At 49.3% G+C, this 23,823-nt stretch overlaps 1 protein-coding gene across 1 annotated transcript in view; it reads left to right on the forward strand.

Moving 5' to 3' along the window:
* The first annotated feature begins 2,177 nt into the window (after positions 1 to 2,177).
* The window catches only part of fbxl7 (F-box and leucine rich repeat protein 7), a 55,360-nt gene continuing 33,714 nt past the window's right edge, over positions 2,178 to 23,823 (forward strand). The window contains exon 1 of the mRNA XM_033015174.1: positions 2,178 to 2,278. Within this exon, the coding sequence (XP_032871065.1) occupies positions 2,242 to 2,278 (37 nt within the window). The 5' untranslated portion in view covers positions 2,178 to 2,241. The remainder of the gene's footprint in view (positions 2,279 to 23,823) is intronic.

The following is a 23,823-nucleotide window of genomic DNA, read 5'->3' on the forward strand; positions in this document are numbered from 1 at the left end:
TCTTCCTCCTTCTTCTTCTTATCGAGTCCACACACAAGATTAGAAGTTGTTCAGCCAGAGCTGAACACACTTCTCGGCATCTGCACAATGGTGTCTGTCTTGCGCTTCTTGTGCTTCTTGTGCGTGGTGGTGGAAAGATTGGTTGAAACAGGGCCGCGACGTGAACGCTCTTTCCTTGGCCCCCCCCTTCTTCCTGATGGCAGGGGTGAGATGAGTGTGCGGCCAGGATGGTGTGGGTCCTTGATGATTTTGGCTGCCTTTTCGAGGCAGCGACTCCGATAGATCCCTTCGACGGTGGGGAGGTCAAAGCCGGTGATGGACTGGGCAATGGTCACAACTTTTTGTACTCTTTTCCGTTCCTGGACGTTCAAGTTGCCGAACCAGGCCACGATGCAACCAGTCAGAATGCTCTCTACCGTGCACCTGTAGATGTTTAGGAGAATCCTCTTCGACATGCCGAATCTCCGTAATCTTCTCAGGAAGTAGAGTCACTGATGTGCCTTCTTTATAATTGCATCGGTGTGCTGGGTCCAGGAAAGATCTTCTGATATATGCACGCCCAGAGATTTGAAGTTTTTGACCTTCTCCACCATTGTCCCGTTGATGTGAACAGGATTGTGGGTCCTCACCCTTCCCCTACCAAAGTCCACAATCCGTTCCTTGGTCTTACTGATGTTGAGAGCCAGGTTGTTGTGCTGGCACCATTTGGTTAGTCGGTCGATCTCACTTTTATACTCTTGACTCGTTCCCATCTGTGATTCGTCAACAACAGTGGTGTCGTCAGCGAACTTGATGATGGAGTTGGCACTATGACCAGCTACACAGTCATGGCTATACTAAGTGATGCTAAGTCCCCTAGCAGGATGAGCTTGTTGCTGGCAGTAATTTACTTCACCATACAGTCAAGGTCTGCGTAGAACTTCTCTTTGACCTCATCACTGCTGGTCATCCTCCAAGGAATAATGTCCCACCCTGCTCAACCTCTCCCTATAGCTCAGGCCTTTGAGTCCTGACAACATCCTCATAAATCCTCTCTGCACCCTTTCCAGCTTGACAACATCTTTCCTGTAACACGGTGTCCAGAACTGAACACTATATTCTAAATGCAGTAAAATGTGTAGGAAGGAACTGCAGATGCTGGTTTACACCAAAGATAGAAAATGCTGGAGTAACTCTGCAGGACAGGCAGCATCTCTGGACCCTTCTTCAGACTGAGTCAGGGGAGAGGGAGACTCTAAATGCAGCCTCAGCAATCTTAATGAAGTTCATAAGACGTGTCAGGGGTTATGGGGAGAAGGCAGGAGAATGGGTCAAGTGGGGAGGATAGATCAGCCATGCATGATTGAATGGCGGAGTAGACTTGATGGGCCAAATGGCCTAATTCTGCTATCAATTATGAACCTATGACTGTCTCTAATGAGCCCATTCCAAATGAGAGTAAATCTTATGGGGGCGGGGCCGAATGTATGGGGGCGGGGCCGGGCTATGCGGGGCGGGGTCGGGGGTGGGGGCGTGGCCGAGTGTGGGGGGGGCGGGGCCGGGCTATGCGGGGCGGGGCCGGGCTATGCGGGGCGGGGCCGAGTGTGGGGGCGTGGCCGAGTGTGGGGGCGGGGCCGGGCTGTGGGGGCGGGGCCGAGTGTGAGGGGGCGGGGCCGGGCTATGCGGGGCGTGGCCGAGTGTGGGGGCGTGGCCGAGGGGGCGGGGCCGGGCTATGCGGGGCGTGGCCGATTGTGGGGGCGTGGCCGATTGTGGGGGCGTGGCCGAGTGTGGGTGTATGGCCGAGTGTGGGGGCGTGGCCGAATGTGGGGGCGGAGCCGCCGGGCTGTGAGGGCGGGGCCGAGTGCGGGGGCGGGGCCGAGTGTGGGGGTGTGGCCGAGTGTGGGGGCGGGGCTGTGGGGGGCGGGACGGTCTATGCGGGGCGGGGCCGAGTGTAAGGGCGGGGCGTAGGTGGGCTGTGAGCGTGCTGTGGGGGCGGGGCTGTGGCCGGCGGGGCTGTGGGGGGCGGGGCCGGGCTATGCGGGGCGGGGCCGGACTGTGGGGGCGGGGCCGAGTGTAAGGGCGGGGCGTGGGTGGGCGGGGCTGTGGCCGGGCTGTGGGGGACGGGGCCGAGTGTGAGGGCGGGGCTGTGGGGGGCGGGGCCGGTCTATGCGGGGCGGGGCCGAGTCGGGCGGGGGTCTGGTCTGGGCCGGACCGGGACCGGGACCTGGACCTGGGGCCGCGGGTGCGGGTCGGGGCGGCGGGATGGGAGCGAACAGCGGCAAGGAGTGCGGCAGCAACGGTGAGTGGAGCCGGGGGCTGTGATAGACGGGGCCCGGGTGTCGGGGGCTGGGCCGGAGTCAGGGCCGGGGGTCGGGATTGAGGCCAGGCCGGGGATCAGGGCCCGGGGGCTGTGGTAGACGGGGGTCGGTGTTGGGGGCCGGGGGAGTGGGCTGCAGGACCGGGGTGAGGGTTGGGCCCGGGGTCCGCTCCGCTCGGCCTGGCCTGGCCTGGGCCCGCCTCCCCTCCCATCCCCAGCCGGCTGCCTGACCGGGGCGGACAGGAGACATAAGAGGGCGAGGTGTCGGCTTCATTCACCGCCGGCCCTTCTCTCAGTGTGGGTGGGGAAGAGGGCTAGCAGGGACCGGGTGGGCCGAAGGGCCGGACTAAAGCAGCTTTAAGAATAAGGGGTCGGCCATTTAGGACTGAGGTCAGGAACAACTTCCCCACCCAGAGAGTTGTGAATCTGTGGAATTCTCTGCCACAGAGGGCAGTGGAGGCCAATTCACTGGATATATTCAAGAGCTCTTAGGGTTAATGGAGTCAAGGGATATGGAGAAAAAGCAGGAACGGGGTACTGATTGTGGATGATCAGCCATGATCACATTGAATGGTGGTGCTGGCTCGAAGGGCTGAATGGCCTCCTCCTGCACCTATTGTTCATGTTTTCATGTTTCCACGTTTCCTCGCCTGCAGCTCCCGCAGTGTCTTGTATGTCCTGTGCACTTGTCAGACTAATCTCATTCACCAGTCCCTGGTTAGTGATGGCCACAGGTATGGAGCTACTGTGAAAAACTTTTGTTTGCTTGCTACTCATCCGCCTGCGCTCCAAGGAGTAAAGTCCTAGCCTGCTCGACCTCTCCCTGTAGCTCAGGCCCTCGAGCCCTGGCAACATCCTCGGAGTAGATCAGACTGGGACTCTATTCCTTGGAACACAGGAGAATGAGGGGTGATCTTATAGAGGTGTATAAAATCATGAGAGGAATCGATCAGGGAGTCTCTTGCCCAGAGTAAGGGAATCGAGTATCAGAGGACATAGGTTTAAGGTGTGGGGGGGAAAGATTTAATAGGAATCTGAGGGGCAACTTTTTCACATAGATGGTGGTGGGTGTATGGAACAAGCTGCCAGAGGAGGTAGTTGAGGCTGGGGCTTTGCAACGTTTAAGAAACAATTGGCCAGGTACAGAAACATAGAAAATATGTGCAGACGTAGATCATTCGGCCTACGCCTGTGTTTCCTCATCTCAGTCCTAAATGGCCTACCCCTTATTCTTAAACTGTGACCCCTGGCTTTGGACTCCCCCAACATCAGGAACAATCTTCCTGCATCTAGCCAGTTGAATCCCTTAAGAATATTAAATGTTTCTATAACTATAACAAGTCCCTCTCATCCTTCTAAATTCCAGTGATTATAAGCCTAGTCAATCCATTCTTTCATCATATGACGGTCCTGCCATCCCGAGAATTAACCTGGTGAACCTACGCTGCACTCCCTCAATAGCAAGAATGTCCTTCCTCAAACTAGGAGACCAAAACTGCACACAATACTCCAGGTGTGGTCCCACCAGGGCCATATACAACTGCAGTAGGACCTCCTTGCTCCTAAACTCGAATCCTCTTGCTATGAAGGCCAACATGCCATTTGCTTTCTTCATTGCCTGCTGTACCTGCATGCTTACTTTCAGTGACTGATGATCAAGGACACCCAGGTCTCGTTGTACCTCCCCTTCTAATCTGACACCATTCAGATAATAATCTGCCTTCTTGTTCTTGTCACCAAAGTGGATAACCTCACATTTATCCATATTATACTGCATCTGCCCACTCACCCAACCTATCCAAGTCACCCTGCAGCCTCATAGCATCCTACTCACAGTTCACACTGCCACCCAGCTTTGTGTCATCCGCAAACTTGGAGATGTTACATTTAATTCCTTCGTCTAAATCGTTAATATATATTGTAAATAACTGGGGTCTCAGCACTGAGCCTTGCAGCACCCCACTAGTCACTGGCTGCCATTCTGAAAAGGACCCTACTCTTTGCTTCCTGTCTGCCAACTAGTTCTCTATCCATGTCAATACGCTACCCCCAATATCATGTGCTCTAATTTTGCACAAGTCTTCTTGAGAGTCCAGATACAACACATCCACTGGCTCTCCCTTATCCATTCTACTTGTTACATATTCAAAAGATTCCAGAAGATTAGTCAAGCATGATTTCCCCTTCCCCTAAGTTGAAGAAGGACATCCTTGTGAGGCAGTGCAGCGTAGGTTCACGAGATTGATCCCTGGGATGGCGGGAGTGTCATATGAGGAAAGATTGAAAAGACTAGGCTTGTATTCACTGGAGTTTAGAAGGATGAGGGGGATAGAAACATCCTTATAGAAACATATAAAATTATTAAAGGACTGGACAAGCTAGATGCAGGAAAAATGTTCCCAATGTTGGGCGAGTCCAGAACCAGGGGCCACAGTCTTAGAATAAAGGGGAGGCCATTTAAGACTGAGGTGAATAAAAACTTTTTCACCCAGAGAGTTGTGAATTTGTGGAATTCCCTGCCACAGAGGGCAGTGGAGGCCAAATCACTGGATGGATTTAAGAGAGAGTTAGATAGAGCTCTAGCGGCTAGTGGAATCAGGGATACGGGGAGAAGACAGGCATGGGTTATTGATTGGGCAGGATCAGCCATGATCACAATGAATGGCGGTGCTGGCTCGAAGGGCCGAATGCCCTCCTCCTGCGCCTATTTTCTATGTTTCTATAAATCCATGCTGACTTTGACCGATCCTGTCACTGTTTTCCAAATGCGCTGCTATAACATCTCTAATAATCAACTCAAGGATCTGCGCCACTACCGATGTAAGGCTAACCGGTCTATAATTCCTTGTTTTATCTCTCCCTCCTTTCTTAAAAAGTGGAGTTACATTGGCTACCCTCCAGTTGACAGGAAATGATCCAGAGTTTATAGAACATTGGAAAATTATCACCAATGCATTCACAATTTATAGGGTCACATCCTTGAGTATTTTGGGATGCAGACCATCAGGCCCTGGGGATTTATCTGCCTTCAGTCCCAATAATTTACCTAACACCATTTCATGACCAATGTGGATTTCCTTCAGCTCCTCCGTCACGCTAGATCTTCAGTCCCCTAGTATTTCTGGACAGATTTAGAGGGTTATGGGCCAAACGCAGGCAGGTGGGACTGATGTAGCTGGGACATGTTGGTCCGTGTGGGCAAGTTGGGCTGAAGGGCCCCGTATCCATGCTTTTAGACTCTCTGCAATCTCTACTGACTTCATCCATTTCACCACTAACTTCCATCATGCACTCAAATTCACCTGGACCATTTCCGACATCTCCCTACCGTTTCTAGACCTCACTATCGCCATCGCAGGTAACAGACTACTGACTGACATCTACTACAAACCCACTGACTCCCATGGCTATCTGGACTACACTTCTTCCCACCCTGCTTCCTGTAAAGACTCTATCCTCCACTCCCAATTCCTCCGTCTATGCCGCATCTGCACCCAGGATGAGGTGTTCCAAACCAGGGCATAGGAGATGTCCTCATTCTTTAGGGAACGGGGGCTCCCCTCTCTACTATAGATGAGGCTCACCAGGGTCTCTTCTATATCCCGTAGCTCCGCTCTCACTCCCCATCCCCCCACTCGTAACAAGGACAGAGTCCCCCTTGTCCTCACCTTCCACCTTATCAGCCATCGTATACAACATATAATCCTCTGACATTTTCGCCACCTCCAACGGGATCCCACCACTGGCCACATCTTCCCATCTCCACCCCTTTCTCCTTTCCCCAGAGACCGTTCACTCTGTAACTCGCCCCTTCCCACCCCATCCCCACTCTCCCTTGCAACGGCAGGAAATGCTACACTTGTCGCTTTACCTCTCTCCTCGACTCCATCCAAGGACCCAAGCAGTATTTCCAGGTGAGGCAGAGGTTCACCTGCACCTCCTCCAACCTTATCTACTGTATCCACTGTTCCAGGTGTCAACTCCTGTACATCGGCAAGACCAAGCGCAGGCTTGGCGATCGCTTCGCCCAACACCTCCACACTGTTCGCATTAACCAACCTGATCTCCCGGTGGCTCAGCACTTCAACTCCCCCTCCCATTCCCAATCCGACCTTTCTGTCCTGGGCCTCCTCCATGGCCAGAGTGAGTCCCACCGCAAATTGGAGGAGCAGCACCTCACATTTCGCTCGGGTAGTTTACACCCCAGCGGTACAAACATCGACTTCTCCAATTTCAGGTAGTCCTTGCTTTCTCATTCTTTCCCCTTCCCTTCCCAGTTCTCCCACAGCCCACAGCCCACTGTCTCTACCTCTTCCTTTCTTCTTCCCGCCCCCCCCCCCCCTGATATCAGTCTGAAGAAGGGTCTTGACCCGAAATGTCGCCTATTTCTTCTCTCCATAGATGCTGCCTCACCTGCTGAGTTTCTCCAACATTTTTGTCTGCCTTGGAGGAAAATTAAAGTCAGTTTAGTTTATTGTCACGTGTACCGAGATACAGTCTAACCAGTTAGCGGAAAGACAATTCATGATTACAATCGCAGTGTCTTCTTCTTTCGTGTCCATCATCTATGTTTCAGATGTTGGGCCAGGCTCTTCACAGTGGACAGCCTTGTCGTTTGCCACCGCTAGATCTTCCAGGCAGCATTGTTCACCAAGAATTGGGCATCTTAGTCGGTGTGGCGTGGATTGTACAGATGTTAGTCGGTGCGGCGTGGATTGTACACATGCTCCACATTTACATTCTGTGTCTGCCGCATCTGCATAGCCCCATTTGCTCATATTGGTCTTGCAATAGACAATAGACAATAGGTGCAGGAGCGGGTCATTCGGCCTTTCGAGCCAGCACCGCCATTCAATGTGATCATGTCTGATCATCCTCAATCAGTACCCCGTTCCTGCCTTCTCCCCATATCCCCTGACTGCTATTTTTAAGAGCCCTATCTAGCTCTCTCTTGAAAGCATCCAGAGAACCTGCCTCCACCGTCCTCTGCGGCAGAGAATTCCACAGACTCACCACTCTCTGTGTGAAAAAGTGTTTCCTCGTCTCCGTTCTAAATGGCTTACTCCTTATTCTTAATGAAGCTTCTCTTCCCTGGGAACACGGGCTGATCATTAGTGTATACATTGAACAGCACCGGAGCAAGGACGCTGCCCTGAAGTTGGCAGTGGAAAGATACATGACAAGGGAATAACGTTTAGTGCAAGGTAATGCCAGTACAGTCCGATCAAGGATATCCCCAGGCTCCCCGATGAGGTGGATGATAGTCCAGCACTGATCTCTGTTAGTGCTAGGATGGTTCAGTTCAATTGGCTGTCATAAATCTCCCGATGCTAGAAATCTGAAGAACCTGGTCCATGGGACACAAAGCCTCTTTAAAGAGAGAAACAAAATAAACGTCTCAGATCACCAACTTTTCATCAGAACTGGTTGTTGAAATAGAAGACACAGGTTGATGAAACAGAACTGTTCATGAAGAAATATTATTTGGACTCAAGCTGTGATCTGAGTTCTATTGGGACAGGTCTGGAGAGAAGGAATGGGTGACGTTTGGGGTGGCCACTTGCACAATGAACCAGTACGTTAGACTGTGTGTGGATCGAGCAGGGACAGGGCCTGTCTGTGGGGTACAGGCAGGTGGGCCCAGTGCTAACTCTGCTCCACCGTTGGTCCAGTACTATAGACTGTGTGTGGATACAGCAGGGACAAGGCATGTCTGTGGGGTACAGGCAGGTGGGCCCAGTGCTAACTCTGCTCCCACATTTGCTAGTGCCTGTAATCTGAACCAACAACGTGGAAAGAGTTAAAAAGCTTTCTTCCTATTTTAAAAAGGGAGTGCACCAATGTGTTTCTGATGTTGTGACAGGAATCTGTTTAAAGCCTCTATCGTTCACTCGTGTGTCAGACGATGGAGCTCGCTTTTGGCTTCTGTCGTCGTCCAACATGCTGACAGAATTGTCGCCCGAGGCGTCACAGAGTGCATCGTGTCGTCACTTCCAGGGATCGCCACCAGGAGGCTTCTGTCATGATCCCCGAAGCCTCTATGATCTTGCAGTAGATATGAAATCAGACATCATTGCATTTCAGTTCCCGGTGTTGGAATTCCTCCAATTACAGCGCGCTTTAAAACAGGATTATGTCAAACATTGGGTGCGGACGTCACACAAGTTTTGTCACCCAACAAATGGTGTTTAGTTGCAATACATAGACACATAGTGCAGGAGTAACTCAGCGGGTCAGGCAGCATCTCTGGAGAAAAAGGATGGGTGACGTTTCGGGTCGAGACCCTTCTTCACTCAAAGTCTGAAGTTGCTTTAACAGGTTTTATTGCAGTGGTGATAGTCTAAAGTGCTCCACAATATAGTTATTATCGAGTCATAAAACACAACTGAGAACAGTACACCATACACCAGAGAAGGGATGTAATGCTGAGGCTCTATAAGGCACTGGTCAGGCTGCATTTGGAATACTATGAGCAATTTTGGGCCCCATATCTGAGGAAGGATGTGCTGGCTCTGGAGAGGGGCCAGAGGAGGTTTACAAGAATGATCCCAGGAATGAGTAGGTTAACATATGATGAGCATTTGACGGCACTGGGCCTGTACTCGCTGGAGTTTTGAAGAATGAGGGACCTAATTGAAACATACTGAATAGTGAAAGGCTTGGATAGAGTGGATGTGGAGAGGACGTTTACACTAGTGGGAGAGTCTCGGACTAGAGGTTATAGCCTCAGAATTAAAGGACGTTTCTTTAGGAAGATGAGTAATTCCTTTAGTCAAAGGATGGTGAATCTGTGGAATTCTTTGCCACAGAAGGCTGTGGAGGCCAAGTCAATGGATATTTTTAAGGCGGAGATAGATAGATTCTTCATTAGTACGGGTGTTAGGGGTTATGAGAAGAAGGCCGGTGAATGGGGTTAGGAGGGAGAGATAGATCAGCCATGATTGAATGGCGGAGTAGAAGATGGGCTGAATGGCCTAATTCTATTCATAGAAACATAGAAAATAGGTGCAGGAGTAGGCCATTCGGCCCTTCGAGCCTGCACCGCCATTCAATATGATCATCCAACTCAGTATCCCGTACATGCCTTCTCTCCATACCCCCTGATCCCTTTAGCCACAAGTTCCACATCTAACTCCCTCTTAAATATAGCCAATGAACTGGCCTCAATTACCTTCTGTGGCAGAGTGTTCCAGAGATTCACCACTCTCTGTGTGAAAAATGTTTTTCCAATCTCGGTCCTAAAGGATTTCCCCTCTATCCTTAAGCTGTGACCCCTTGTCCTGGGCTTCTTTAACATCGGGAACAATCTTCCTGCATCTAGCCTGTCCAACCCCTTAAGAATTTTGTAAGTTTCTATAAGATCCCCCCTCAATCTCCTAAATTCTAGCGAGTACAAGCCGAGTCTATCCAGTCTTTCTTCATATGAAAGTCCTGACATCCCAGGAATCAGTCTGGTGAACCTTCTCTGCACTCCCTCTATGGCAATAATGTCCTTCCTCAGATTTGGAGACCAAAACTGTACGCAATACTCCAGGTGTGGTCTCACCAAGACCCTGTACAACTGCAGTAGAACCTCCCTGCTCCTATACTCAAATCCTTTTGCTATGAAAGCTAACATACCATTCGCTTTCTTCACTGGCTGCTGCACCTGCATGCCTACTTTCAATGACTGGTGTACCATGACACCCAGGTCTCGTTGCATCTCCCCTTTTCCTAATCGGCCACCATTTAGATAATAGTCTGCTTTCCTGTTTTTGCCACCAAAGTGGATAACCTCACATTTATCCACATTATACTGCATCTGCCATGCATTTGCCCACTCACCCAGCCTATCCAAGTCACCTTGCAGCCTCCTAGCATCCTCCTCACAGCCAACACTGCCCCCCAGCTTCGTGTCATCCGCAAACTTGGAGATGTTGCATTCAATTCCCTTGTCCAAATAATTAATATATATTGTAAATAGCTGGGGTCCCAGTACTGAGTCTTGCGGTACCCCACAAAATGATTCCTATCACTTATGACCTTATATTGTACAACATCATGCCTGTCGGCCCACAATGTGTGTGCTGAACATGAAGCCAAAACATCTCTTATCTCGTTTTGTTTAGCTCTCCTTGGATCACATTGAGTCCAACTTTCCAGAGCAACCTTATCGAATGCCTTGCTGGTCCATATCGACAACGTCTATGGCTTTGCCCTCATCAACCTTTTTAGTTACATGGTCATACAGTGTGAAAACAAGCCCTTCAGCCCATCTAGCCCACACTGACCGACATGCGCCTGCATTTGTTTTATGTGTTTTCAAACCTATCCAATTCATCTTCCTGTCCACATGTTTTTTTAAAGTTGTTAATTTACCGTAACTACCTCTGGCAGTTCGTTCCATTTCCCTACCACCCTTTGTGTAAAAAAAACTGCCACTCAGGTTCCTATTAAATCTTTCCCCCCCCTCACCTTAAACCAATGTCCTCTGGTTCTTGATTGCCCTACTATGGTAAAGGACTGTGTATTCTCCCAATCTATTCCTCTCATGATCTTATACACCGTTATACATCTGCCCCCTCCTCCCAGAGCCCTGCAAACCAGAAGATCTCAAGGTCTTCCACCCACATGCCAGAGCCTGCGTTGTGCCGTGGCTTGGAATAGTGTAGCGACACGACAAGAAGATGAAGATGATCTTCTACACCGTTATAAGGTCACCACTCATTCTCCTGCCCTCCCAGGAATAGTCCTAGTCTGCTCATAGCTCAGGACCTCGAAGTCCTTGCAACTCCTACACTGTCTAATAGGCACCATGACTGTTCCAGCTACTAATCCACTACTGTCACAACTTTATTAGTCTTGTAGCTGCCTGCAATCTCATGGCATATTTACTCTTCTCATTTCTGTGGACTATTTGGGGGCCTGTAGTACATTCCCAGCAAGGTGAGCACCCCCTTTTTATTTATCAGCTCCACCCACCTCGGTTCAGTTTAGTTTAGTCTATTGTCACGTGTACTGAGGTACAGTGAAAAGCTTTTGTTGTGTGCTAACCAGTCAGGTAAGGCCAGCAACGTATGTAGACTCACTGACACGCACGCGCACACACACACACACACACACACACACACACACTGGCTCACACACACACACACACACACACACACACACACACTGGCTCACACACACACACACACACACTGGCTCACACACACACACACACACACTGGCTCACACACACACACACACACACTGGCTCACACACACACACACACACACACACACACACACACACTGGGTCACACACACACACACACACACACACACACACAGTGGGTCACACACACACACACACACACTGGCTCACACACACACACACACACACTGGCTCACACACACACACACACACACTGGCTCACACACACACACTGGCTCACACACACACACACACACTGGGTCTCACACACACACACACACACTGGGTCTCACACACACACACACACTGGGTCACACACACACACACTAGGTCACACACACACACACACACACACACACACACACACTGGCTCACACACACACACACACACACTGGCTCACACACACACACACACACACTGGCTCACACACACACACACTGGCTCTCACACACACACACACTGGCTCACACACACACACACTGGTTCACACACATACAGGCTCACATACACACACACATACGGACTCACACACATACAGACTTACAGACTCACACACTTACAGGTTCACACACACACACATACAGACTCAGACTCACACACATACAGGCTCACTGGCTCACACACATATAGACACACACACATACAGACACACACATATAGACTCATACACAGACTCTCTCACACACACACGCACACAGACTCTCACACACACATATAGACTCACACACACATACAGACACACACACACACATAGACTCACACACACATACAGACACACACACACAGACTCACACACACACACACACACAGACTCACACACACATACATAGTCACACACATACACACACACACACACAGACTCACACACACATACAGACTCGCACACGCATACAGACACACACACATACAGTCAGACTCACTCTCACACACACATACAGACTCAGGATGAACCACAGGAAAAACAATGTTATTGAACACTTTTCAATATCCTTATGTATCAGAAAGATTGTTTGAAAGTAAAATAGTGGGTGAGCTTTAAGGAGAGCGCTGATAGTCACTGAACTTTAATTGTAGAAGTTACCCTATCTCATTGAGCTGCCAAATAAAAGGAATTCTTTGAGGAAGGAGATGAGGAGGAATTTCTTTAGTCAGAGGGTGGCTAAACGGTGGAGTTCATTGCCGCAGAAGGCAGTCAATTGATATTTTTAAGCCAGAGGTAGATAGATTGTTGATTAGTACAGGTATCAGGAGTTATGGGGAGAATGCAGGAGAATGAGGTTAAGAGGGAAAGATAGATCAGCCATGATTGAATGGCAGAGTAGACTTGATGGGCTGAATGGCCTAATTCTGCTCCCATCACTTATGTCCTTATGACAATTCCTTCCATAATTTTCTTATTTACCAATTTTTCAGGATCTGGGTATTTCTGGGTGAGGCCAACAGTTATTGCCCATGTCATCTACTTGACCTGCTGTACCTGCTGCAGTCCATGTGGTGTACATGGTCCCACAGTGCCCATGTCATCTACTGTACCTGCTGCAGTCCATGTGGTGTACATGGTCCCACAGTGCCTTTGGGAAGGAGATGCAAGACGTACACCCAATCACTGAAGAGGCGGTGATATAGTTCCAAATGAGAGTGGTGTGGAGGTAGAGGTGTGTGTGTGTGTGTGGTGGAGGTAAGGTGAACCTCCTGGTGGAGGTGAACCAGCTGGTGGTGGTGGAGGTGAACCAGCTGGTGGTGGTGGTGGTGGTGGTGGTGGTGGAGGTGAATCTGCTGGTGGTGGTGGAGGTGAATCTGTTGGTGGAGGTGAACGTGCTGGTGGTGGTGGAGGTGAACCTGCTGGAGGTGGTGGAGGTGAATCTGTTGGTGGAGGTGAACCAGCTGGTGGTGGTGGTGGAGGTGAATCTGCTGGTGGTGGTGGAGGTGAATCTGTTGGTGGAGGTGAACCAGCTGGTGGTGGTGGTGGAGGTGAATCTGCTGGTGGTGGTGGAGGTGAATCTGTTGGTGGAGGTGAACCAGCTGGTGGTGGTGGTGGAGGTGAATCTGCTGGTGGTGGTGGAGGTGAATCTGTTGGTGGAGGTGAACCAGCAGGTGGTGGTGGTGGAGGTGAATCTGTTGGTGGAGGTGAACCTGCTGGAGGTGGTGGAGGTGAATCTGCTGGAGGTGGTGGAGGTGAATCTGCTGGTGGTGGTGGAGGTGAACCAGCTGGTGGTGGTGGTGGAGGTGAATCTGTTGGTGGAGGTGAACCTGCTGGAGGTGGTGGAGGTGAATCTGTTGGTGGAGGTGAACCAGCTGGTGGTGGTGGTGGAGGTGAATCTGCTGGTGGAGGTGAACATGCTGGTGGTGGTGGTGGAGGTGAATCTGTTGGTGGAGGTGAACCTGTTGTTGGTGGCGTTTTCAGGAGCATCTTCCCCTCATTCTACTTGGTGGAAGAGTCCCTCTGTTCACCAATGGTGTCAATGGGCTTGCAATGATTTTATATTTTCCCTTGCATTCAACCTCCCAAAGACCAACGCCTCACACTTGCTCAGATTAAACCCCCAGCTGCCATTTCTCTGCCCGTTTTTGCTGATGATCCATATCCGACTCTATACTTTGACAGCCTTCCTCACAGTCCCCGACCCCAACGGTCCAAGACCCCAAAAGTCCACGACCCTAGTGGCCCACGACCCCAGTGGCCCACGACCCCTTTAACCTGGACAAAATCACATGAAACCTGACCCGAAGTCCCCCCGAAAATGTGTCGCTTCGGCGGGGTAAGGCCGCCGATCTCAACCCCATCGGGACTGCTGCGCCAGTCGGCGTGTCGAATCTGCCCTCTGCAGCCATTGCTCTGGAATGCCAGCCCGGTCGGAGCCAGCAGATCCGTTCCCATGGCCGACTTCTGCGGCCGACTATGTGGCCAGGATCTCGGCCCCTCAGCGGCCGCGGCGAAAGGTTCCGGTACCCTTGGACTCCTCTCTCGCTAGTCCTGCTGCAAATGTGGATCCTCAGCCCCATGTAATTTTAATTGACATTGTTTTACATGATTTAATTTGTTTTATTGAAGTTTCTAACAATGCTTTAGAGGCACGGAAGGGGTATAATTAGCAGGTGTATCATCATATGATTACTACGGGACTGGAAATACGGGTAATCCAGCCAAGGGTGCCGGACAATCAGTGGTGGACCTGTACATCACAAACACACGTGGACTGACCCAGCACAGATCCCTGGGGACCTCCACTAATAGCGTGGAAATAGGCCCTTCGGTCCAACTTGCCCACACCGGCCAACATGTCCCAGCTGCACTAGTCCTACCTGCACTAGCGTTTGGCCCATATCCCTCCAAACCTGTACAATCCATGTACCTGTCGAACTGTATCTTAAATGTTGGGATAGTCCCAGCCTCAACTACCTCCTCTAGCAGCTCGTTCCATACATCCACCACCCTTTGTATGAAAAGGTGACCCATCAGATTCCTATTCAATCTTTTCCCCTTAACAGACCTCCAGCCTGCATATTGTCCTTCCACCACTACCCCGGTCTTCGATGAGTAAGTTCTAAATCCTGATACAGATGAGGAGGGGTTTTTGATAAATTTTCTCATTCGCAAGCTTGGTGCACAGTAACTGTATCAAGGCATTCTGCTGTCTGAAGGGTCCCACCTATCCATGTTCTCCACAGATGCTGCCTGACCCGCTGAGTTACTACTCCAGCACTCTGTGAAACGACACCTATCCATGTTCTCCACAGACGCTGCAATGTGATAATGCCAGATGGACTTGCTTCAATAATTTTAAGATTGTCCGAACCAGCACCGTGATTACATCCTCCAGGCATCATCTATCTCCCTGCTTTATCCTTCTCCCTGGTTACCCTTTTGTGTTTAATATTGGTATAAAAAGATTTGGGATTTCCTTTATTCTAACTCTGCAAAGACATTTTGTGGCCCCTCTTGGCCCTTCTATTTGCCCACTTGAGATCTTTCCCCCTTTCTTGATATTCCTCAGAGTTCTGACTGATTCCATCCCATTCGCCCTACTTCGGCCTTCGTTGTTTGGACCAAATTCACAACCTCTTTGGTCACCCAAGATTGCCCAACTTTGCCGCCTATCTCCCTCCTCCTTACATGCCAGTTGTGAACTTTGCTCAAGCGGCTTTGAAACGACTGCCACGTGTCAGATTTACCCACTAACTGCTCGCCGTGTACCCTCCTGAGCTCCTGCTTAACCACGTTAAAGTTTGTCTCACTCCGCTCCTTCCCACAAGACTTTTACAATTAAAATCTTAACAATTCCAACAAGCTCTTCCACTGAACCACCTGTCACCTGGCCAGGCTCATTTCCCAACACAAGGTCCACTATGTTTCCTGCTCGGATTGGACTGTCCACATCATGTTTCAGGGAGCCCTCTTAGATACACCTGACAACTGCTGCTATTGGCACTGAGCAAGTGTCAGTCAATATTGGGCAAGTTAATGCCACCCATAAAGACCCCCCGTGGCTTTGGCATCTTTTAGTAAGATGTCCACGTTACTGTCCCTCTCCCCCGCTGGCTATTGGGCCTCTAGCACAATCCCATTGGATTACTTGCAGCTTTCTTACTTCTCAGCTCTACCCATAATGCCTCAAGTGGCCGATGACAAATAAATTACATTTGGCAAAAAGCAAGTAAAAGGTGACTTTGAATCATAGAAACATAGAAACATAGAAAATAGGTGCAGGAGGAGGCCATTAGGCCTTTCGAGCCAGCACCGCCATTCATTGTGATCATGGCTGATCATCCCCTATCAATAACCCGTGCCTGCCTTCTCCCCATAATCCCGTGACTCCACCAGCCCCTAGAGCTCTATCTAACTCTCTCTTAAATCCATCCGGTGACTTGGCCTCCGCTGCCCTCTGTGGCAGGGAATTCCACAAATTCACAACTCTCTGGGTGAAAAAGTTTTTCTCACCTCAGTCTTAAATGGCCTCCCCTTTATTCTAAGACTGTGGCCCCTGGTTCTGGACAGTTGCGGCCCCAACACCAAGCCTTGCGGCACTCCACTCGTCACTGCCTGCCATTCTGAAATGGACCCGTTCAATCCTACTCTTTGCTTCCTGTCTGCCAACCAATTTTCTATCCACGTCAACACCCTAACCCCAATACCATGTGCTCTAATTTTAGTCACCAGTCTCCCGTGCGGGACCTCATCAAAGGCTTTCTGAAAGTCTAGATAACTACATCCATGGCTCCCCTTTATCCATTTTACTTGTCACATCTTCAAAAAATTCCAGAAGATTGGTCAAGCATAATTTCCCTTTCATTAATCCATGTTGACTTGGACTAATCCTTTTACTGCTATCCAAATGCCCCATTATTACCTCTTTAATAATTGACTCCAGCATCTTTCCCACCACCGAAGTCAGGCGAACTGGTCTGTAATTCCCCGTTTTCTCTCTCGCTCCTTTCTTGAAAAGTGGGATAACATTAGCTATCCTCCAATCCACAGGAACTGATCCTGAATCTATTGAACATTGGAAAATGATTCCAATGCGTCCACTATTTCTAGAGCCAACTCCCTGAGGACCCTGGGATGCAGACCATCAGGCCCAGGGGATTTATCATCCTTCAGTTCCATTAGCCGACCCAATACTATTTCTCGCCTAATGAAAATTTCTATCAGTTCCGCTACCCCTTTAGATCCTCTGTCCTCCAGTACATCTGGGAGATGGTTTATGTGAAGATAGTGAAGACAGATCCGAAGTACCTATTCAAGTACCTCGGGCTCCTCCTCCTCCCTTTTTCCTTCCTTCTCCCCCCCACCCCCCATCAGTCTGAAGAAGGGTATCGGCCCGAAACGTCGCCTATTTCCTTCGCTCCATAGATGCTGCTGCACCCGCTGAGTTTCTCCAGCATTTTTGTGTACCTTCGATCTTCCAGCATCTGCAGTTCCTTCTTGAATACCTATTCAACTCCTCTGTCATTTCCTTGTTACCCATAATAATTTCACCCGTGTCTGCCTTCAAGAGACCCACATTTAACTTTGCTACTCTTTTACCCTTAACATATTTAAATAAGCTTTTACTGTCCTTTATATTCCTGGCCAACTTCCCTTCGTACTTCATCTTTTCAGCCCGTATTGCCCGTTTTGTTTCCTTCTGTTGTCCTATGAAAGTTTCCCAATCCTCTGGCTTCCGGCTACTCTTTGCTGTGTTATACATCTTCTTTTAGTTTTATTCTATCCCTAACTTCTCGTGTCACCCACGGTTGCTTCCTACTCACCTTAGAATCTTTCTTCCTTTTTGGAATGAAATGATCCTGCGTCTTCTGGATTATGCCCAGAAATTCCTGCCATTGCTGTTCCACCGTCATTCCTAATAGGATCCCTTTCCAGTCTACCTTGGCCAGCTTCTCTCTCATGCCTTCATAGTCCCCTTTGTTCTACTGCATCACTGCCACTTCCGATTTAACCTTCTCCTTCTCAAATTGCAGATTAAAACTAATCACATTATGATCACTACCTCCAAGCGGTTCCTTTACCTCGAGTTCTCTTATCAAATCTGGTTCATTGGACAACACTAAATCCAGAATTGCCTTTTCTCTGGTCGGCTCCATTACAAGCTGCTCTAAGAATCCATCTCGGAGGCACACTGCAAACTCTCTTTCTTGGGGTCCTGAACCAACCTGATTTTCCCAGTCTATATGCATATTGAAATCCCCCATCACCACAGTGGCATTACTTTTGTTACATGCCAGTTTTAACTCCTGCTGCAACTTACACCCTACATCCCGGCTACTATTTGGGGGTCTAGATAACACCAATTGGTGTCTTCTTGGCTTTACAATTCCTCAACTCAATCCACAGTGACTCTGCCTCGTCAGTCCCTATGTCTTCCCTCGCAAGGGACTGAATTCCATTCCTCACCAGCAGAGCTACCCCCCCCTCCTCTGCCCACCTGCCCGTCCTTTCTATAGGATGTATAACCCTGAATATTAAGTTCCCAGGCCCGATCCTCCTGCAGTCACGTCTCAGTAATCCCCACAATGTCATATCTACCAACCTCTAACTGAGCCTCAAGCTCATCCACTTTACTTCTTATACTTCGCGCATTCATATACAATACTTTTAATTCCTTACGCATCTCACCTTTCACATCGATCCCTATTACACTTGGCCATACTCTCCTATCCCTTTATGAGCTTTCTTTCCCATTAATTCTGCGGCATTAACTATCCCTTTACTCTCTTTCCCTTTAACTCCATCCTTGACTATCCCATTTGACACCCCCCCCCCCTTATTTAGTTTAAAACCATCTGTGTCGCAGTGGCAAACCTGCCTGCCAGAATGCCGGTCCCCCACCTGTTAAGGTGCAATCTGTCCCTTTTGTATAATTCCCCCTTACTCCAAAACAGATCCCAGTGGTCTAAGAATTTTAATCACTGCCCCTGCACCAGTTCCTTAGCCACACATTCAGGTCCTGTATCTCCCTGTTCCTCCTCTCACCAGCATGAAGCAAACCGGAGATAACCACCCTGGAGGAACTGCATTTCAGCATTTTTCTGAGCTCTCTAAAGTCACGCTGCAGAATATTCATCCCCTTCTTTCCGACATCGGTTGTGCCAACATGCACCACCACTTCCGGATGTTCACCTTCGCCCTTGAGGATTTTCTGCACTCTGTCTGTGATATCCTGGATCCTGGCACCCGGGAGGCAGCACATCGTTGGATTAAAAGAAAAGTAGGAGCGCAAAATGGTAGATGGAGTTTAATCTCAGCAGCTGTGAGGTGTTGCACTTTTGCAGATCATGGAGTGATACAGGCCCTTCAGCCCAACTTGCCCATGCCGACCAACATGCCCCATTTACACTAGTCCCACCTGCCCACCCCGACCAACATGCCCCATCTACACTAGTCCCACCCCGACCAACATGCCCCATCTACACTAGTCCCACCCCGACCAACATGCCCCATCTACACTAGTCCCACCCCGACCAACATGCCCCATCTACACTAGTCCCACCCCGACCAACATGCCCCATCTACACTAGTCCCACACCAACCAACATGCCCCATCTACACTAGTCCCACCCCGACCAACATGCCCCATCTACACCAGGCCCACCCGACCAACATGCCCCATCTACACTAGTCCCACCCCGACCAACATGCCCCATCTACACTAGTCCCACCCCGACCAACATGCCCCATTTACACTCGACCCACCCCGACCAACATGCCCCATCTACACTAGTCCCACCCCGACCAACATGCCCCATCTACACTAGTCCCACACCGACCAACATGCCCCATTTACACTCGTCCCCCACCGACCAACATGCCCCATTTACACTAATCCCACCTGCCTGTGTTTGACCCATATCCATGTACACCTTTACTATGCATGCACATTTTGAAATGTTGTTATTGTTATTGACCAGAGGACATAGGTTCAAGGTGAAGGGGAAAAGACTTAATAGGAATCTGAGAGGTAACTTTTTCACGCAAAGGGTGGTGGGTTTATGGAACAAGCTGCCAGAGGAGGTAGTTGAGGCTGGGACTATCCCATCGTTTAAGAAACAGTTGGACAGGTACATGGATAGGGCAGGTATCGAGGGATATGGACCAAGCGCAGGCAAGTGGGACGAGTGTAGCTGGGACATTGTTGGCCGGTTTGGGCGTGTTGGGCTGAAGGGCCTGTTTCCACACTGTATCACTCTATGACTCTATGTGCAGGCAGATGGGATTAGTTTATCTTAGCATAATGTTTGGCAGAGATATTGTGGGCCGAAGGGCCTGACTTCAGGAAGCATTGTGGAGTGCATGCCCCAATCGGCATCACCGGTGCCCAAGTGGAAATGGTCGAGAGCTTGAAGTTGCCAATGGTCCGTGGTGGACCAACCACATTGATGCGACAGCCAGGAAGTCACCAATGCCTCTTAGTAGACTGAGGACATTCAGCATGACTCCAATGATCCTTCCTAGCTCCTACAGATCAACCATAGAAAGCATACTGACAGCTTGCTTTGGGAACAGCTCTGCTCACCGCAGCAAGATATGGTAGAGAGTTGTAGATGTAGCCCAGTCTATCGCACACACCACACTCCCCACCATTGTAGATGTAGCCCAGTCCTTCACACAGACCACACTCCCCACCATTGTAGATGTAGCCCAGTCCTTCACACAGACCACACTCCCCACCATTGTAGATGTAGCCCAGTCCGTCACACACACCACACTCCCCACCATTGTAGATGTAGCCCAGTCCTTCACACAGACCACACTCCCCACCATTGTAGATGTAGCCCAGTCCTTCACACACACCACACTCCCCACCATTGTAGATGTAGCCCAGTCTGTCACACAGACCACACTCCCCACCATTGACTCCATCTACACTTCACGCTGTCTAATCAAAGACTTGTCCCACCCCGGTCATTCCTTCTTCTCCCTGCTCCTGTCCGGCAGACGGTACAGAAGCTTGAAAGCGCGCACCACCAGACTCAGGAACAGCTTCTTCCCCTCTGTTATCAGGCTTCTGAACAGTCCTTCCATGAGCTAGGGTACTGTCTGATTCACCTCTACCCCATTGTGGACATTGGACTTTGTCTCTTGAACTGATGCGCTACAATGCTGAGAACTATATTCTGCACTCTGTATCTTCCCCTTTGCTCTACCTGTTGTACTTCAATTATTGTATTTATGTATAGTACTATCTAATTTTATCTGTTTGGATAGCATGCAAAACAAAGCTTTTCATTGTCCTTTGGTACATGTGATAATAATAAACTTTACCTCACCTGTTCCTGTGCTCTACTTTTCTGTTCTACACCTCTCCTCCAGTTGGATTGTCTAATAACGTTTTCGGAACCCTCCTTGTAAACACTTAACTGTCTGAACCCTTTGCACTAAGTCCCAGTCAATATGGGGGAAGTTAAAATCCAACATTCGAACATTTCATTTGTTCTATTAACTTCTATATCTCTCGTTTCCTTTCCCCTGACTCGGTCTGAATAAGGGTTGTCGACCCAAAACCTCACCTATTCCTTTTCTCCAGAGTTGCTGCCTGACCCGCTGAGTTACTCCAGTTTTTTGTGTCTACCTTCAGTGTAAACCAGCATCTGCAGTTGCTTCCAACACTTGAACAATCCTGTTGCTCATCTGTCTACATCTATTTTCCTCCCACTTGGTATTGGGGGGGTGCGGGTGGGGCGGGAGAGTACAATGTCATTAGAGTGCTTGCACCTTTCATGTCCAAGCTCAGTGGATGAACCCTGCAGTATGTTCTCCGAGTGTCACTGTGACGGTCTCCATGCTCAGTACAGTAACCGCCCCACCTCTTCACCCCTCCCGCTATCACTTCTCATACACGGAACCCCTGGAGCATTGAGCTGCCAGTCGTGTCTCTCTCATCATGGATCCAAGCACTGATCGTGGTTGGATGTTCACTTGCTTTCCTCATGAAACTTCTAGGGTTGAAATAAACACACTCCAACCCATCAGATCCACCATTATTCCTTCACTGATCCCTTCCTGTCCTTCCTTTGAGATTCACTGATCCACCCTCCACCATCCCATTAGTCTTTTCATTTATAGACGCAGGTGTTCTTCGGTTCGGTGCTGGGCCCGTTACTGTTTGTCATCTATATCAATGACTTAGTTGAGAATTAGATTGAGAAAGATTAGCAAGTTTGCTGATGATACAAAAGTGGGTGGTTTTGCAGGTAGTGAAGATGTTTGCACGATTGCAGCAGGATCAATAAAATGTGAGGTGTTACAATATGGGAAGTCTAACAAGGGCAGGACCTACACAGTGAATGGTGGTGCTCTGGGTAGTGTAGAGCAGAGGGATCTAGGAGTACAGGTGTCTAGCTCCCTGAAGGTGGAGTTGCAGGTAGATTGGGTGGTCAAGAAGGCTTTTGTCACATTGGCCTTCTTCAGCCAAAGTATTGAGTTAGACACAAAAAGCTGGATTAATTCAGTGGGACAGAATCTGATGAAGGGTCTCAACCCAAAACGTCACCCATTCCTTCTCTCCAGAAATGCCTCCTGGCCCGCTGAGTTGCTCCAGTTTTTTGTGTCTATCTTCGGTTTAAACCAGCATCTGCAGTTCCTTTTTACTTATTGAGTATAGAGGTTATGAGGTCATGTTGCAGTTGTATAAGACGTTGGTGAGGCTACATTTAGAGTATTGTGTTCAGTTCTAGGCACCATGTTATCGGAAAGGTGTTGTCAAGCTGAAAAGGGTACAGAGAAAATAGATCGGGTAGGTGCACAGAGTCTCTTGCCCAGAGTAGGAGAATCGAGGACCAGAGGACATAGGTTCAAGGTGAAGGGGAAAAGATTTAATAGGAATCTGAGGGGTAACTTTTTCACACAGAGGGTGGTGGGTGTATGGAACGAGCTGCCAGAGGTAGTTGTGGCTGGAACTATCCCATCGTTTAAGAAACAGTTAGACAGGTACATGGATAGGACAGGTTTGGAGGGATATGGACCAAGAGCAGGCAGGTGGGACATGTTGACCGGAGTGGGCAAGTTGGGCCGAAGGGCCTGTTTCCCCAGTATATCATTCTATGACTCTGACTAAACATAGAAAAATAGGTGCAGAGGTAGGCCATTCGGCCCTTCGAACCAGCACTGCCATTCAATATGATCATTTAAAATCAGTAGCCCGTTCCTGCTTTTTCCCCCATATCCCTTGATTCCGTTACCCCTAAGAGCTAAATCTAACTCCTTCTTGAAAATATCCAGTGAATTGGCCTCCACTGCCTTTTCATGGCAGAGAATTCCACAGATTCACAACTCTCTGGGTGAAAAAGTTTTTCTTCATCTCAGTCCTAAATGGCCGACCCCTTATTCTTAAACTGTGGTTCTGGACTCCACTAACATCGGGAAAATTTTTCCTGTATCGAGCCTGTTCCAATCCTTTAAGAATTTAAAATGTTTCTATAAGATACCCTCTCATCCTTCTAAATTCCAGTGATACAAGCCCAGTCGACCCATTCTTTCATCATATGTCAGTCCCGCCATCCCGGGAATTAACCTGGTGAACCTACGCTGCACCCCCTCAATAGCAATAATGTCCTTCCTCAAATTAGGAGACCAAAATTGCATACCATACTCCAGGTGTGGTCTCACCAGGGCCCTTTACAAATGCAGTAGGATCTCCTTGCTTCTAAACTCAAATCCTCTCGCAATGAAGGCCAACTATCTTCACTGCTTTCTTCACTGCCTGCTTCACACACCCAGGTCTCGTTGCACATCCCCTTCTCCTAATCTGACACAAATCTGATAATAATCTGCCTTCTTGTTTCATGCCACCAAAGTGGATAACCTCACATTTATCCACATTAAACTGCATCTGCCATGCATCTGCCCACTCACCC

This window comes from Amblyraja radiata, chromosome 2 (genome assembly GCF_010909765.2).
Source record: "Amblyraja radiata isolate CabotCenter1 chromosome 2, sAmbRad1.1.pri, whole genome shotgun sequence".
NCBI lineage: Eukaryota > Metazoa > Chordata > Chondrichthyes > Rajiformes > Rajidae > Amblyraja > Amblyraja radiata.